Here is a 17245-nt window from a genome sequence, read left to right on the forward strand (position 1 = left end):
ATAGCTAACCCTAAAAGGATTTGTGCCATCATTCAAAAGTTGTTTTGTGAATACCCATTGCCAATAATGGAATTATCACCTTTTGCACTATCTGCCTTTCATTTCCCTCTTTCTTCACTGTTTCTCTCACTGTGCATATATAGTTCATTCTCTTGATAAAGGTGATTCTAGTAGGGGGAAAAAAGCTTATAGTCTTTAATATGCCATCAATGTGTTGTTTCCATTTATTTCTTACAGGTAAACATATTAATGCTGTCAGGTGACACCAGCCATTGGTGGTTATTTCACAGAAAGAGATATTGTAAGATATTAAAAGGGAAGGGGAAAAATCCATATGTGAATGATTCCCCCCCCCCCAAAAAAAATCACAGGCTTCTAAATACAAAGGGTAAGAGAGTCATAGTAACAGCCATTGTGGGAATCTAATTAGATATATCCTGCCTACCTTCTTCCCAAGTGCACGATTCTTTCAAAAGTCCCATTATTCCAGAGCATTACTTCCTGTTACATTTTATCCAAAAATCAAAATATGCCCCCCCCCAAAAAAAATATGCTCTTAAACTAGCTTGTTGTTTATTCCAAAACCATATAAACTATAAGACTGATGGAGAACTAACTATGCAATTCACAGAACTCCTAGATGACCAAATGGGACATACTGTGGGCCTGCCTTTCTTCCATTGTTTTTGTTTAACCCACTAGAACTAGCAGAGAGGATATGCAACACATCCCCTCTATCAAACAGTGTCCACTTGCTTGATCTAGAAGCATGTCTTCTCTGGGGCAGTGCCTACTTACCTTGTGTAATAACATCCCCACACCATCCCCCAAGACGTCTGGAGGGCTCCAACCCTATTGGCTTTTCACAAGGCTCCTAAAACCTAGCTGCTTCTCCAGGTGTTCAGGCCGGGTGGTTTGATAAAACTTTGGGCAAGCTTAATGTGGATATGATTTTATAAGGTATTATTTCCCTTGAATGTTATGGGCTATTATTTTTAATTCTTTGGTTTTAATCTTTATACACTACCAGAATCACTGTTGTGAGAATGGTGGCCACATATATTATTTTAAGAAATAAAATATTATACCATCCTAATAAAACTATCATTATGAGTAGAAGAATTATAATTTGAATTTGATTAACTGTAATTTGAATTTATAGAATCCTAAGTGAAACTGGGATATGTGTACAGTAGTAATATGAAGACCACTATGCATTGTTTCAGGAATACGGATACTTTTACAGAATCCTGCTTGTGGAAAATGACTCAACTGGAAAAATAATGTTCAGATATTATTTGCTGTGTTTCTTATAATCACTGTCTGATTAGGAATAAACATCTCCAATTGTTTCATATATACATAAATTACTGCCAGCTTATGGGTAAGAATGCTTTTAATAGAAATCAACTTAAAGCTTTAATTGTAGAACACGTCTGGATAGCGAATGGATTATTATTACACCTTAATAATTAGCAAGAGCTTGCAGGATAGGAAACTGAGATCTTATATCAGGATTGCATGTCATCATTATGTAATATCTCAATTTTAGTTGAGGATTAAGTATCCAGATCATTTATACAATAGGCATTCTTCTGCTATTTATTTGATGTTTTTTGGATAAAATCTAATATTATTACTATTCTTGTTTCTGATTTAAGGTGATTAGAATTATAAACATAACCTAAGACATCCAAGTGATGTGCATGCTATATATAATGTATTTCTGTGATACGGATATAATACATCAAATAAGAAAGCCATATAGAACCATCTCTCATTCCAAGATGATTACAAATATGGAACATGTATATGGATAGCAGGAGAAGATGTCACAGCGAGGATACATCAGTAAGAGGCTCTATGGACAAAATGACTGGCAATGCATAGAACAGCGATGAGGGAGGGAGGACTGAGCAAAAAGGAATTGCACTTTAAGTAAACTATACCTTCACATCCCCGCTCAATCTGCCCACTGCGGTGCAAAGCATCATTAATGAGATCGGGCAGACGCCCATTCAAGTCCACTGATGCTAGACAGCCCTGGAATCCATCTCTCGATGCTACCAACTTTGGGAGGTTGCTATACATTCCTTGAGCCAGTCCAGCAATGTACAGGTCACCTAAAGGAAAATGCATAGGAGACAAGGAAAAAGCTAGGAAATCAGTGAGCAGTGCTATTTACAGTTATATTATGTTCAGCATCTTAAAAAGCTTTATTGTTAATGATAAGTTAGGTAATACTAATAGGACAGAACTTTGCAATATAAACAACTGTGTGATATCAAAATAAGCAGCTACAATTACGGTATACATTGCATCAACAATATTATAGTATCCAAATTACAAACAGTAATAATTTCACTACACTCTGTATGAGTCAGACTCCAAGTCCTACATTCAGATCTAGGCACCATACTTTAGGAGGAAGATCAAAGGACTAGCAACTGATTCAGGGAATTAGGAATCTTTAGTTTAATATTGGGAACATAGAGTTGAGGAGAGTAAGATATTTGTCACTCAGAAGGCCAAGTTCTAACCTCCATCATTCCAGGGCACGCATCCCATAACAATAATTTTAACTTATAGGAAAACAGATACTGAATGAATATAAGGGGGAAAAATCTTAATAAGAAATGCTGTTTTATAGCTGAATCAGTTACAAGTTGTGTGCTGGACTTCCCTTTACTTGGTTATGTTCAAGTGGAGCAGCAGTGAGACAGCTATCCATTGGAGAGGTTTAATCTGGACTTGGGCCCTATGATGCCTTATATCAGGGGTGTCAAACTCAATTTCACTGAGGGCAGCATCAGCATTGCAGTTGCCCTCAGGGGGCCGGGTGGGTGTGGCCTGGGTGGGCGTGGCCTACTGGGTGGGTGTGGCTAAAGTGCGTATGGCCTACTCGGTGGGCGTGGCCAGGTCTACATCGTTCGCATCAAGGGTGCCTATGGGGGCCTGGGCAGGAGTGGGACAGATCTGAGGGTCTCTGGCAGAAGGAGGGTCTCTGGGCCAGGGCCAAGGCAGTGGGGGCTGTTCCCTAACTGTTTCCAGGATGGCTTTGGGGGCTGCATGAAACCACTTCGCGGGCCAGATCTGGCCCCCGGGCCTTGTGTTTGACATGTCTGCCTTATATAAAGTTCTTAAGAAATAAGTTCAGCTATGCAGTGCAATATCTTTTTCAAGTCTTATTGCTTTCTACAGAGTCTTTCCAAACCAAACCCATGATCTCTTTATAACTGAAAATATCAGGTATTTATACTCATTATATGGTTTGCCAATCTGGTATTTCCCACATTCAGCTTTCAGATTTTTAAACTGATATGATATTAGGAATAATATTATTCCTAATAATAATATTATTATCATGCATGGATGAATCAGTTCAAAATTGATCCAATTACTTACCCTTAAGGTCAAGGTTTTTGGCACCATTGATGACCTGAGTAACAACCCTGGTATCCACTTTTAGGCTATGGGTGTTGCTATTGTCTCTGGTGATAACTACATTGTGCCACTGGTTGTCATTCAATGGGCGATCACTATTGCCCTTGATAACATTAGGTCCATTTCCGAGGTCAAACACGTAATGTATATACCTACAAAAAACAAAAGTAACTGCTTTGAAAAAGTTAAAAAAAATAGTTCTAAATTTCAAATAATAATGGTTTGGCTAGGAACATGAAACAGAAGCAGCTTTGTCAGAGAAATTATGCTCTAACTACAAAGTCATTAAAGTTATAATTTCAAAAAAATAAAACAATCAGAAATTAAAATTAGGTTTTAAACACATACAAAAGATCTCTATTAACTAATCCATTGCCAGAGCCAATGGAAGATCTTACCCCTTAACCAGCTCAACTGCAATGAAATCATTTCCATCCCCACTGTTGAAAAGGATGAAACCATCGGCAGAAGTTGTCTTGAACTGGAAGAAGAGATGCATGGAGGTATAGGCCTGCAAGGTTGCTAAGCTCAGGTAGCTGCTCTTGGTCTTGAAGGTAACAGGATCAGCAATGATGTTACGGAGCCCAAAGCGGGCTTTCAATTCACAATAGTCAATGTCTCCATTCTTGCATAAGTCAATGTAGAGAAGGCCATTGAACATGAGGCTCTGAAGGTGGCCAATAAAGCTGGAAGGAATGACAGAGATGTAACGCTTCTCTGTCATTATCCCAGTCTCAATGTTGTGGAACTCCAAGCGAGTGTGATCACCAACCATTGTACCTGAAGATCAAAGCACAAAAAAAACTTTAAAAAAATCTGAAGTAACTAGTAATAAAAGAAATCCTACTCCAAATTATTTCTATCTTTTTTAGGAATAAATAAATTATGGCACATCTTGCTAAACCACAACTTCCAGTATTTCTAACCATTATCAAACTTAACTAGGAATGTTGGGACCTGCACCTCACCAAAATGTGGAGTGCTAGATAGTTCCTGAACCTTTTTCTATTAATACTAATGCTGTTTCTTTAAGTCAACCTATCATAACCTGGTACATTAAATCTGTGCAGGTACCATGCCAAGAAATCGCAGCTATATATGGTCATTATCCTTCTTGACTGAAAATGTTGGAACTACTTTCCAATCCATGTGGGGAACACAATGATAAATAAGGATGCCTTAAGGCTCCACCATCTTGTCCAGAAGATGCAGAGTTAACCACTGAAAGCAATGCATTAGACTAGAGTAGAGTAGAGTAGAGTAGAGTAGAGTAGAGTAGAGTAGAGTAGAGTAGAGTAGAGTAGAGTAGAGCAGAGCAGAACAGAACAGAACAGAATAGCACAACCCCCTGCTAAGGCATTGGAAGTCTGCAAGCATTAGAAGTCTGCATGCTTGTAAATTCTGACATTCCTCTTTCTTCTTTCTTCTGGCTTTTGAGAAAACAATTTTGCAAAAACATGATCACTGAGAAAGTTGGTTGGATATGCAAAGTTAGGAAGTTTCTCTTTAATTCCAGGTTGCTTCTCTTTGGTCAGTTTCTAACCACTGTTTCTTGTTCTGCCCTCTGGTGCTTTGGGGAATAATTTGACCCCCTGTTCTTTGTGGCAACCCCTCAAATATTGGAATTTTGCTGTCATCTCCACATGAGAATATTTAATACTATGAAATTGTTGGCTGCATTTGGATATAAATTTAAACCATGCTTTAGCATTATGAGAATGCAGCTATAGACTTTTCTCAGGTTTGTATAATGCTTTTCAACTGGAAAAGCAAAAAAAAAAGTCTCAGTCTTCTGCTCCTATTTAGATTAACTACAACTTAGTGTACTATCTGACCCCTAAAGAATCACAGATGTTAATTATAATTAACAAAAGCAATCATGCTTTGAAATTAGCTGTTTGTACTAAACATATTGTCAATGCTAACATCAGATGTTCTTGCTTTGACAACAGAAGGAAATGTAACCATTTTTTCTCTATTGCTTTTAGAGTTTGTTGATGCTGGAGGGTGAATGTGGATGAGAGTCCAGTTAGTTATAACAATAATAACCCAAGGTTATTAGGTCCAGAGTTGATAGTGATTTGGCGGGCTGGAGAGCTGGGGAGAAAGCCCGCACTTCATGTTAATTGGGTAATGTGATTTATGACTGTTAATTGGACGATGGAATTGTGCTTTATTACTTTGTGCCAGGGGAGGGGAATTCAGTTTTTGGCTTCAACTATGTAGTGCCAATACTTTGTTTCTCGAATAAAAGATTCTTTAAGGAAAACAATGCCTTGAAGTTCTTTGGAAGAGATTCATCTGTTGGAACCATGACATTAAGCAAAAACCTCCATTTTTTTACCTAACTATCTTGGGGTCCTGAGCCCCAGTCACTGTCCCTAGAATTGAGGGATAGACTGACAGAGATTCGAGGAAGATTTCAGCATGAAGAAGGAAGGAGTGCCTGAAACCAGCACCCCAGCAGTGGCTGCTACTTTGCAGGTGGGAGCGCAAGCCAGTGTGCTTGTGGAGAAGGAACTTTTTCAGACCTCTCAGGAGCAAGACTCAAGCCGCGAGGACAGCTGATCTGGTGGTCGAAATGGACCTGACCAAAGTGAAAGCCATAGTTGAATGGCAGCCCCCAAAGACTCGCAAACAGCTCCAGAGCTTTCTGGGATTCGCCAACTTCTACCATCAATTCATCCCCTCCTTTGTTGAAATTGCCCTACCCCTTACGGAATTACTAAAAGTAGGCAAAGAGGGAGGAAAGTCGTGTCTGGGCCAACCTGGTCATTTTTGCCCCAAGTGAGAACTTTGGGTTGATTTGCTCACTGATCAATTCATCTGTGTGTGTTTTTTTTTTTTGGGTGACTATCCATAGTATTCTCAGGAGTTTTCTCCAACACCATTGTTCAAATCCGTTATCTTGCTTCTTCAAAGTTCTACTTTTGCTTCTAAAGACCTTGCATTATTTTGATCTTTCTTAGCACGGACAGATCTTAGCCTCAGAATACATTTCACACGGCCTTCATAACTGCTCTACCAAATGCTACCTGTGACATACTGTATTTCTTTACCTATTCTTTATACATTTTTTAAAGTTTTAACAGAAATAATAAGAACAACTACAAAGTAAAATAGAACAGAGCAAACAAAAAGGAAAGAGAAATAAAAGGAAAAGCTAAAATAAGAAAAAAATAGAAAAAAGTAAAAAGAAAATAGGAGAAAATAGAAAAAGAAAGAGACTAAGACATAAATAGAGGTATAAAAGAAGAGGTTTTCTGTGCTTTTTACAACATCTAAGTACAATTATATTTTAACCCCTATCTCTCTAGTTGCGTTGTGACACTCTTCTTTGTCTAATCATCAAAATTATAAATCACTAGCTCATTTTTTTTTACATTTAGGGCTCTTTGTGACATAATTCTTGACTGCTCATTCCTTTACTGTTGCTGGTTGATCCAAAAGGGCAGAAACTGTCTTCCAATTTGATATCTTCATTGTCAATTCCAAGCCTGGTTACTGTACCTCTTGTCTTTAGTTTGATCTTCATTATATTTAGTCCCATTTTTTAATTAAGATTTTTGACTTTTATTTCTAGACTTTGCAGATTCTTTGCATTTTCAGCTATTGATTAATTAATGTCATCAGCAAAATGCACGTTTTATATATATTGTTCAGTTTAAAACCACAGTCAACTTCCTTCAGTCCAGGTTCCCACAGTATATGTCCTTCATATTGGTTGAATAAATAAGGGAGGAGTTTCACAAGGGATCCTTGCTGCTTTCTGAGTTTGCTTGTTTTCTTGCAGATGTTTCACTCCTTTGCCAGACTGGACCCAATCTCTTTAATTTTGTTCTGTCTGTTTGTGTATATAGGTTTCTAATATGGACAGTGAGATGTCCTAGGATTCCCATTTTTCTGAGTACATTCCACAGTTGGATGTGATCAACACAAGTGAATGACACATATACGGAGTTCTTTTTGGTATTTATTGGCTTTCTCAGTTATCCAGTGTGCATCAGCAATAATATCTTTCATTCCACAGCCTTTTCTGAAGGCTTGAACATCTGACATCCTTTTTCTATGTAGAGTTATAATCTATGCAAGATTATTTTACTAGCATTGAAATTAAGGAGATTTTATCATAGTTTGCACTCTTTATTAAGCTTCCTTTTTTGGTATTTGAAGGTAGATTGCCCTCTTATGATTTGTTGGCCACTATGTCACTCTCCAGTTTTGCTGGCATAGCATGATTGGAAAAACACTCCCCAGAAGTCTTCCAAATAGTGTTTGCAAAGTTCCTTGGGAATCCTCAGCAGTTCTCAAATAGCATCAACCTATCCAATATCTGCTTAGCTAAAGACGGACTTGAGCTAAGAAGGAACAAGTTTAAAACCAATAGAACTAACTAGGTAATCTTGTTTCAGTTACAATCTCTTAATCTGAACAACCTGTCAGAACTAGAAAACTTTCAGATTGGTTCTGAGGCTAATACTTTAGAGCAAGCATGTCAAACTTGCGACATCACGTGACATTGCAAGACATATCATGACTTTTTTCTCATTGCTGGCAATGGGGTGGGCGCAGTTTTGGCATGACACATTCGGCCTGCAGTTTGACATGCCTGCTGTAGAGGGATCACCTACTTCCATTTGGCCAACTCTCAGAACCATCACTCAAAGTCTCTGAGCTAATTTTTGCAAAATATTAATGATAACTATTGAAGAGCCAGAGCCAACCTTCCCTCTTTTCAACTAACCAATTAAAAAAATGAGTTTTACTCTCAGGCTAGGCCCAACTCTTTCATTAGTTTCATTAGTTTGTTCTGAATTAGAAAAGGAAATTAGTCAGCTGCAAAATGCTGTAGAGTCCAGTCGAAACCCACAATGGGAAAGTCATAGTAGTCAGTGGTCAAACTAATGGAAATATTGGCAGTCCCTAGAGAAAGAAGAAGAAGAAGAAGAAGAAGAAGAAGAAGAAGAAGAAGAAGAAGAAGAAGAAGAAGAAGAAGAAGAAGAAGAAGAAGAAGAAAGGCTGAGCGCCAAAGAAATGAGGCCTTTGAACTATGGTGCTGGAGAAGGTTCCTGCGAGTCCCTTGGACTGCAAGGTGATCAAACCGGTCAGTCCTAGAGGAGATCAACCCTGACTGCTCTTTAGAAGGCCAGATCCTGAAGTTGAAACTCAAATACTTTGGCCACCTAATGAGAAGGAAGGACTCACTGGAGAAGAGCCTAATGCTGGGAAAGATTGAGGGCAATAGAAGAAGGGGACAACAGAGAATGAGGTGGCTGGATGGAGTCACTGAAGCAGTAGGCGTGAGCTTAAATGGACTCCAGAAGTTGGTAGAGGACAAGAAGGCCTGGGATCGTCCATGGGGTCACAATGGGTCGGACACGACTTTGCAACTAACAACAACAAAAATTATAGAGAACTTCTGGGACTTCCGGTGGCGTCGCGGCGCCGAAGACAGCCTTCCCGGGCTGCCCGCGGCTCAGCTGTTTGTTTTTTCGCCCGTAACAGCGCCGAACAGCTGTTCGGGTGAAATTGAAGCCCCCTCCTCGGGAGAAGAGGAGGGGGTGAGGCCCCAGGTAGGGGTAGAGTTCTCCGAGGCCGCCTGAGCTTGGAGCTTGGGCGGCTGAAGGATTGAACTCCCCCGAAGCCTGGGTTGCTCCCAGCTGGCCGGCGTGTCTGCTCTGAACTTTTTGGAGCAGAGCCAGGCGTCTGCGAACCATCCCTGCCTGAAGAAAGGACTATGATTTAAAGGAGCAGGCAGAGCGATACAAGAGATAAAGGTGAAGAGGCTTATTTTATTATACTCTCTAACTACTTGAACTTTTTAAACTCTAAGTGAAAGTGCGTCATATTTGAGGATTAAAAAAGATGGCGGCGAAACCTCCCCCTAAAACTCTTCGGAGTGGTGGATCCTCGCCAGTGCAACAATCATCTTTACAGGCGTTGCACCCTTCTGAAGCGCTGACAGCGAAGGAGTTTCGAGATGCTGTGGATAAACTTTTGGACTCAATTAATCAATCAATGGCTGATAAATTTGCGCAGATGGAGGAGAAATTGGAGAAACTGGAGGAGAGAATGGAAGAGAGGATGGAACAGAAGCTCAGCGTGATGAAGGTAGACATTTTGTCTTCAGTGCATAAAGTGGCGGAATGTGTGGAAGAATTAGATGAAAAGATGGATGATTTGGCTCAAAGGAATGCTATATTAGAAGTTAAAGTAAGAGAGAATGAAAATGTAAGAGACAAACTGGAGAAGGACTTAAGCTTGGCCCAATTTTACCAGATGCAGTTTGCTGTCAGAATCAGAGGTTTAAAAGAGGACACTAAAGAAGATTTGAAGCAGCTGATCTCTGAGGCTTTTGAAGAAGTATTAAACCTGCCAGCATCTGAAATAAGAGCAGCTATGGATAAAGTGTTTCGGGTGAATTCATGGATTGCTAGACAGAGGAAGTTGCCTAGAGATGTGGTGGTTTATTTTGTAAAAAGAGAGATCAGAGATCAAATTATACAAGCTGCCTATGATGTTAAAGTGGTGATTGCTGAACAAGAAGTTTTGGTTTTAAAAGAAATTCCTCCAAGGATTTTAAGGGGAAGGAAGGATTATACATTCCTCGTGCATGAGCTCAAGCAAAGAGATATAAGGTTCAGATGGGAGATTCCTCAGGGGCTGATGGTGATGCATGAAGGTAAAAGGTACCGGTTGATTACTGTGAAGCAAGCGCGTGATTTCTACAATAATGTCCTAAAAGCAACCCCATTAACGCTCCTGGAAGCTGGGAAAGGATCTGGAGAAGAAGAACAACAAGAGGAGGAAACAGAGGAAAGTGGTGTGGGAGGAGATCAAGTTACAACTTCTTTGGATGATCCTAGAGAGCAAAGAGTGACGCGTGCTGCTTTAAAACGAGCAAAGAAAATAATAGAACAAGATCAGCAAAAGTCTTCAGTTTGTTCGCAACGTTCATACAGTCAAGCTGTGGGAGGGGCACGGCCTAAAGAAGTTAGTCCTATCAAAGCTGTGGTCCAAGGGCTTCTGGATGATATGCATGGCAACTAAATTTTTAACTTGGAATGTTAATGGATTGAATTCACCGCAGAAGAGGAAGAAAGTTTTTCAATATTTAAAGCAATTTAAGATAGATGTTATATGTTTGCAAGAAACGCATATTAGAGTTTTGGATCAAAAGTATTTACTGAACTCGAGACTGGGTACGCATTTTGTTGCCTCTGCAGAGAATAAGAAAAATGGAGTAGTTGTTTATGTTAAAAGTGCCTTAACAGCAGATTTAATTGAAGCAGATAAGCATGGAAGATATGTTATGATTGAGCTGCTGTTAGAAGGTAAAAAGATGCTTCTAGTTGGACTATATGCACCTAACCAACAACAAGCTGATTTTTTTAGCTTACTTCATACAAAGCTTACCCAGTTGGATTATAAATCTTTTATTTTTATGGGAGATTGGAATGGTGTTCTGGATGTACACTTGGATAAAGCTGGAGCTTTTAAGCGTATTCCAAGCCACGCCAGACTGCCTAAAACTTTTTTTGAATTGAAGGATGATTTGGAATTGCGAGATATCTGTCGTGAGAGGCACCTGCAGGAGAAGGATTATACTTTTTACTCTGACAGACACCAATCTTTCTCAAGGATTGATTTTATTTTGTTGACTAATGATTTCTTTTTGAGAACTAAAAAAGTGAAGATATGTGCAAGAACTATTTCAGACCACAGTCCAGTTTGGTTGGAGATTGATAAGGAGAAAAGAGACAGGCGCTCGTGGCGCGTAAATGAGAATTTGTTTAGAGATCAGAGAAATGTGGAAGAATGTAAACAGCGGATGAAGGATTTTTTTGAGATTAATATGAATAAGGGTACCTCTATGGATATGGTTTGGGATGCTAGTAAGGCCTATATGAGAGGTGTGTTGATATATATGAATAATAGACGTAGACGTGTAGTGGAAACTAGAAGGAAAGAACTGGAGAATGAAATAAAGGAAAAAGAAAGGGCTTTGATTTTGAATCCAGGAGACGTGAAGATTAAAGAGGCTATTAGGCTGTTAAGAGGACAATTTGATAAATTAATGGCAGACCAAGTGGCAACCAATCTGCGGTTTGCTAGGCATAATACTTTTTGTAACGCTAATAAACCAGGCAGATGGTTAGCCTATAGACTGAGGAAGAAACAAAGGGCCTCTAATATAGACAAGATTGAATATAAAGGAAGGGTTGTGTTTCAACAGAATCTTATTAAGGATGCTTTTGTGGATTTTTATTCGAAATTATACACCAAAGAGGAAATTGAGGTAAAAGACATTGATAAATATTTGGAGAATGCTAATATTCCGGTCCTTACGCAAGCACAAAGAGAGGGGATTAACCAACTGATCACAGAAGAAGAAATCCTTACAGCAATTAAGGATTTGAAGGTTGATAAGGCGCCCGGTACAGATGGCTTGTCTGCGGCTTTTTATAAAAATTTACAATTTGAGATGATAAAACCGTTAAAGGAACTGTTCCAGACAATCCAGAGGGGGGGGAAAGGTGCCACCGTCTTGGAGAACAGCTTTTATCTCATTGATTCCGAAGGAAGATCAGGATGCTACTCAAGTTAAAAATTACAGACCGATTTCGCTTTTAAATACAGATTATAAGATATTTGCTAAGGTTTTGGCTAATAGACTGATGAGGGTTCTGCAACAGGTGATTCATGGGGATCAAACGGGGTTTATTAGTGGTAGGCAAATGAAAAATAATGTTAGACATATAGTTGATGTGTTAGAGTATTTGGAAAGGCACAACCAGATCTCTGCAGCGCTAATCTTTTTAGATGCTGAAAAGGCTTTTGATCAATTGAATTGGCAATTCCTGTTGAGAATGTTAGATAAAATGGATTTTGGGGAAAATTTCTTACAGCCGATTAGGGCATTATATCAAAAGCAAACTGCCCGAATCATAGTTAACAATAGTCTGACGGCAGTATGTAATATTGAGAAGGGTACAAGGCAAGGATGTCCGTTATCGCCCTTGTTATTTGTATTAACTTTAGAGATATTATTGAACAAGATTCGGAATTCGGAAAAAATTAAGGGGATACAAGTTGGAGATCAGGACTATAGATTGAGAGCATTTGCAGATGATCTGGTTGTTACAGTGACCCAGCCAGAGAACTCTGTTGTGGACCTGATAGAGATAATAACACAATATGGGAAGGTTTCTGGATTTAAAGTAAACATACAGAAAACTAAAATTTTGGCTAGAAACATGACAGTTTCACAGAAGGCCTTCTTGGAAGGATTAACTGGATTTGAGATTGTTAAAAGGGTTAAATATTTGGGGGTAATTTTGTCGCCCTCGAATACAAAGCTATATAAAAATAATTATGAAAAATTGTGGGGGAAAATTCAAAAAGAATTGGAGAGTTGGCAAAAATTGCAATTGACTTTGTTGGGACGGATTGCAGCAGTGAAAATGAATGTCCTGCCCAAATTTTTATTTTTATTTCAAATGATACCGATTCTTAAGAAAGATTCTAATTTGGAGGAATGGCAGCGTGGTATCAATAAATTTGTGTGGGCAGGGAAAAAGCCACGAGTTAAACTTAAGATTATGCAGGATATTCGTGAGAGAGGTGGCCTTAAATTGCCTAATTTTAAATTATATTATGAAGCTGCTGCATTAGTAGGAATAAGTGATTGGATCAATTTGACGCAATCGAGGTTATTAAATCTTGAGGGCCATGATTTGTTGTTTGGCTGGCATGCATATTTGTTGTATGATAAGAAGGTAGGTACTGTGTTTAGGACGCATATTTTAAGACAGGCATTGCTGAGAGTTTGGAAGAAGTATAGACATAAGCTAAGTTGTAAGATACCATTGTGGGCAATTCCAAAACACGCAATAGAAAATATACATGCTGGTTTCAAACACGATGAGACTACCTACAAGGAAATTTTAAGTTTGGAAAGGAATGTTTGGTGCTTGAAATCATATAGCTTCTTGCGAGAAGAGAGGGTTGTTCAAACATGGTTTCAATATACTCAGTTACGGGCCAGGTGGAAAGAAGACCAGAAAATTGGATTTGCAACGATTGATGAAAATTTGATAAAGCAAATTAGAAGTCAGGGACCTGCACACATTAAACGGATATATCTTGCATTGATAGAGATTGATTCAGAAACAGAGCTTGTTAAGGACTGTATGATAAAATGGGCCCAAAATATCCAGGAAGTTATTACAATGGACATGTGGGAGAAGATCTGGGTGAGGAATGTGAAATTTACTCAAGCTCAAAATTTAAGAGAGAATTTTTACAAGATGTTTTATAGATGGCATTTAGATCCTAAAAAGCTTGCAAGTATGTACCCGAATTATCAGCCTAAGTGTTGGAGGTGCGGGGTTGAAGATGCAACATATTTTCACATATGGTGGACATGTAAAAAGGTTAAGGCCTTTTGGATTAAAATCTGGTGGAATATACAGAAGATCTTTAAAAGGAGGATAAAGTTTTGTCCGCAATTTTTTTTGTTGGGAATAATTGTTGATGCTACAGCGGTGGACTCTAAGTTGATGCTGAATTTAGTTACGGCAGCAAGACTTTTGATAGGACAATATTGGAAGAAAGAGGAGCTGCCGACCATAGAAGAATGGACTTTAAAGGTTTCCGACCTGGCAGAGATGGCGAAGATATCGGCATATTTGAAAGATCACTCGCAAGAACGTTATATTATGGAATGGAGAAAGTGGATTGAGTTTATCCAGAATAAGTATAGGGTTAAGAAGTTTTATCTAGCATTCGAATAAGTCTTCTTTCGTGTTTTTTCTTTTCTTTTCCTAATTTTTTTTTATATATATTTAATAATGTTAAGTTTTGTTTGTTCTTATATAAGTTAGAGAGTGATGGATTTTAGAATTTATGGTTGTTAGTATATGGTTGCTTATGATTGCTTTTATATATATATACCTTGTATTTAGCTCTGGGAAGTCCGGGGGGGGGAGGGGGGTGGGGGGGAGGTAGGGGAGGGAAGAGGGAGGGGGGAAGGGGGGAGGTAAGGGGGGAGGGAAGAGGTAGGGGGGAGGTAGGGAGGGGAGGGTGGAGGGGGATGGGGGTTTTTAATGGAAAATTGTATTGTAAAACTTTTCAATAAAAAAAAAATTATAGAGAACCTAGGTTTTTCAAATTACAGAATGATGGCTGGATTTCCCAAAGACAATGTCAGCTTAGGAAAAAGAACTTTATACCACTCTTGCCAAAATCAAATGATAAGGTATCCTAATGAAAAAGTTTTTTTTTTAATATAAATAATTTTCTCATCTTGATTTCTTCCTATATTAAAGCATAGTTTGGGTTGTAAAATGGAACTTATTCCCGTAAGTGCTACTTTGACCTATCAACTTATGGAATTGTGTCTTCCATGTATATTGCCCTGTTTATCACTTTCAGGATTTTCCATTCAGTTACCAAGGGCAAGGATGGCAGAATAAGGAGAGGGAAAAGAAAAATGAGGACAAAGTCATAAAAATGATAATGTGGTCATCCTGCTGCTTTGCACAGGAAAAACAGTTTCACTCTTCTGTCAGATGTTATTTTGGTTATCATTTGCTCAATGATCTGGCAGGGGGTAAGACAGAAGAAGAGAATGGATAAGAACAGCCTCATTAACTTCAAGTAGCAAATTACCTCTTCATTTCACCATGGCTTGTTTCTATACCGGTCATTAATTACTTGCTTCCATAAAAAAATCTAATTAAATTATTTTTTTCTTATTTACACAAATGTACAGGCGTATGGCTCTCATTGTTACTTGCATGTACAAAAACATTCACCCATTGTTTTACATGTCTATTAATCTGTAGGCATATAGATGATCTCCAGCTACATAAGTGTTAATTTATAATTCAGTGGACATGATGCTATATTGTATGCTTTAATAAGTAAGAGTAATTAAAGTGGATTAGGATTTCACATTTGGGCTTATCAACTTAATATTATCAAAACTGGATTATGAATTACCTTAATCTACCCTCCTTAAACACACACAATTCACTTTCTGATAAGCTTCATTGTAGTTAAGACATGCCATCATGTGGCTGAGCCCTAGAACTGCTTCTCTCTTAGCATTGATAGATTATTCATAGAAGCATAAAGAAATAATTGTTTGAAAAATCCAAAATGAGTATACTAAGGGGTAGTAAATATGAAAAATAGATTGAGTTTTTATATTACCCATTTATATTATGGTATTGTCTGGGGAAGAGGAGGAGGAGGAGAACGAGGAGGAGGATGACGACGAGGAGGACAGCAAGGAGGAGGAGGAGGACGAGGTGGAGGAGGAAGAGGACGAGGAGGAGAAGGAAGAAGAAGAAGCCTTCTTAAATGAGGAGTTGAATGGAAGAGGTAATGCAGTAAACACAAAAAGAGAAAGTGGAGAAAAGATAGGAAAGCGAACGGAAAGGAAGGAAAGGGCAGCATTTGGGAAAGTGGTGCAGTGGAGAATGGATAGGAAATGAGTTGGAGGTTGTACATCGGGAGAAGAACATGAAAGCCACTATGGGCCACATCCAACTTGCTGCAACTTGCATCTGGACTGGTGTGAAGTTTTTGCACCTCTGTTCTAGTCTAGTAAAACAGAAGATCTTTGCAAACTTTTTGCAATTTTTAAAAAATTCTTTCAAGATTCTAGAAAAATACCCTATAGATAGAATATGTTCCTGATTTCTTTCCTTGCCCTGCGAATGTCCACAGAATTTTACAGGATTACAGATATGAAGTACAAAGGAATGAAGAACACAGCATTGATTGGTATTCATTCTTTACAGGAATAAAATATGAATATAAGCAGAATAGTCTAGAACAGAGGTCCCCAACCTTTTGGGCACCAGGGACCAGTTCCATGGAGAGAGGTTTTTCCATGGACCAGATGGTGCGTGGTTTTGTGTGCTACCTGCATCATGCGGATGGGGCTTTGCTTGTTTGTGTGGCCTGCTTGCTGGCTTGCTGCAGCCTAGTATTGGTCCATGTACCAGGGGTTAGGGACCCCTGGTCTAGAATCCTCTCTTATTCCCTTCATCTTTACACAGCGTTCCAGACTTTGGTCTGAGTCAAGTGCTTATCTGGCTAATCTTGTTCTTCAGAGTGCTGAAATGAGTAGCTGGAGTTGCATATAGGGTGATCCAAATGGTTTACATTCTTCGTTCTTCAGGAATATCTCGCAGAATTCTGTCTTATATTATGAGATGTAAGTTCAAATGCAAAGGAATCACATTTAGTAAACAGAGCTGAACCCCTCTCACCTTCGGCAACATCATCATCAACTGTAAGTTTGAGATTCTTTCCTCGGCGTACCACTCGGACTGTGTGCCACTCATTATCATTGAGTTTTTGCCCAGCATAAAGGGTTTCAGGTCCTTTACCTGGAGACAGCAGCAAGTAGAAGCAAGTGTTAAAATCACATCAAATATATAGCAATGTTTTGCTCGGTTGGGAAAAAAAATCACTGAAATCACCTCGGTGTGACTTGGACCCTTAATCTAATTAAAACTGAAGGTTATTATTCTTTTACAATGAATGCCGTCCTTTTTCTGCCTAGAAATATTTTCGTGTTTTTCATATTTTATCATCTAATAGATATATGCCTTACCTTTCCTCCTAGAGCTCAAGCTGGCTTTCATAAGAATCCTCTTTCATTTTGTGCCTACACCAGCCTTGTGAAATAGGCTTGGTTGCGAAAAAGTGACTGGCTAATGACACTCACTGGCTAATTGAGTTCCCATGGCTAATGATGGATTTGGATCTGGATCTCCTTAGT

At 38.8% G+C, this 17245-nt stretch overlaps 1 protein-coding gene across 4 annotated transcripts in view; it reads right to left on the bottom strand.

Annotated features, from left to right (window-relative positions):
* NRXN3 (neurexin 3) overlaps positions 1–17245 on the bottom strand; it is a gene marked incomplete at its 5' end in the record, with an annotated part of 1287103 nt that overhangs the window by 743819 nt on the left and 526039 nt on the right. For all 4 annotated transcript variants that reach the window (XM_083375237.1, XM_083375239.1, XM_083375240.1 and 1 more), the window contains 4 exons: positions 1950–2123; positions 3406–3596; positions 3843–4224; positions 16731–16850. In XM_083375237.1, coding sequence (XP_083231363.1) covers positions 1950–2123; positions 3406–3596; positions 3843–4224; positions 16731–16850 — 867 coding nt within the window. The remainder of the gene's footprint in view (positions 1–1949; positions 2124–3405; positions 3597–3842; positions 4225–16730; positions 16851–17245) is intronic.

Source organism: Vipera ursinii (assembly GCF_947247035.1).
Source record: "Vipera ursinii genome assembly, chromosome: 1".
Lineage (NCBI taxonomy): Eukaryota > Metazoa > Chordata > Lepidosauria > Squamata > Viperidae > Vipera > Vipera ursinii.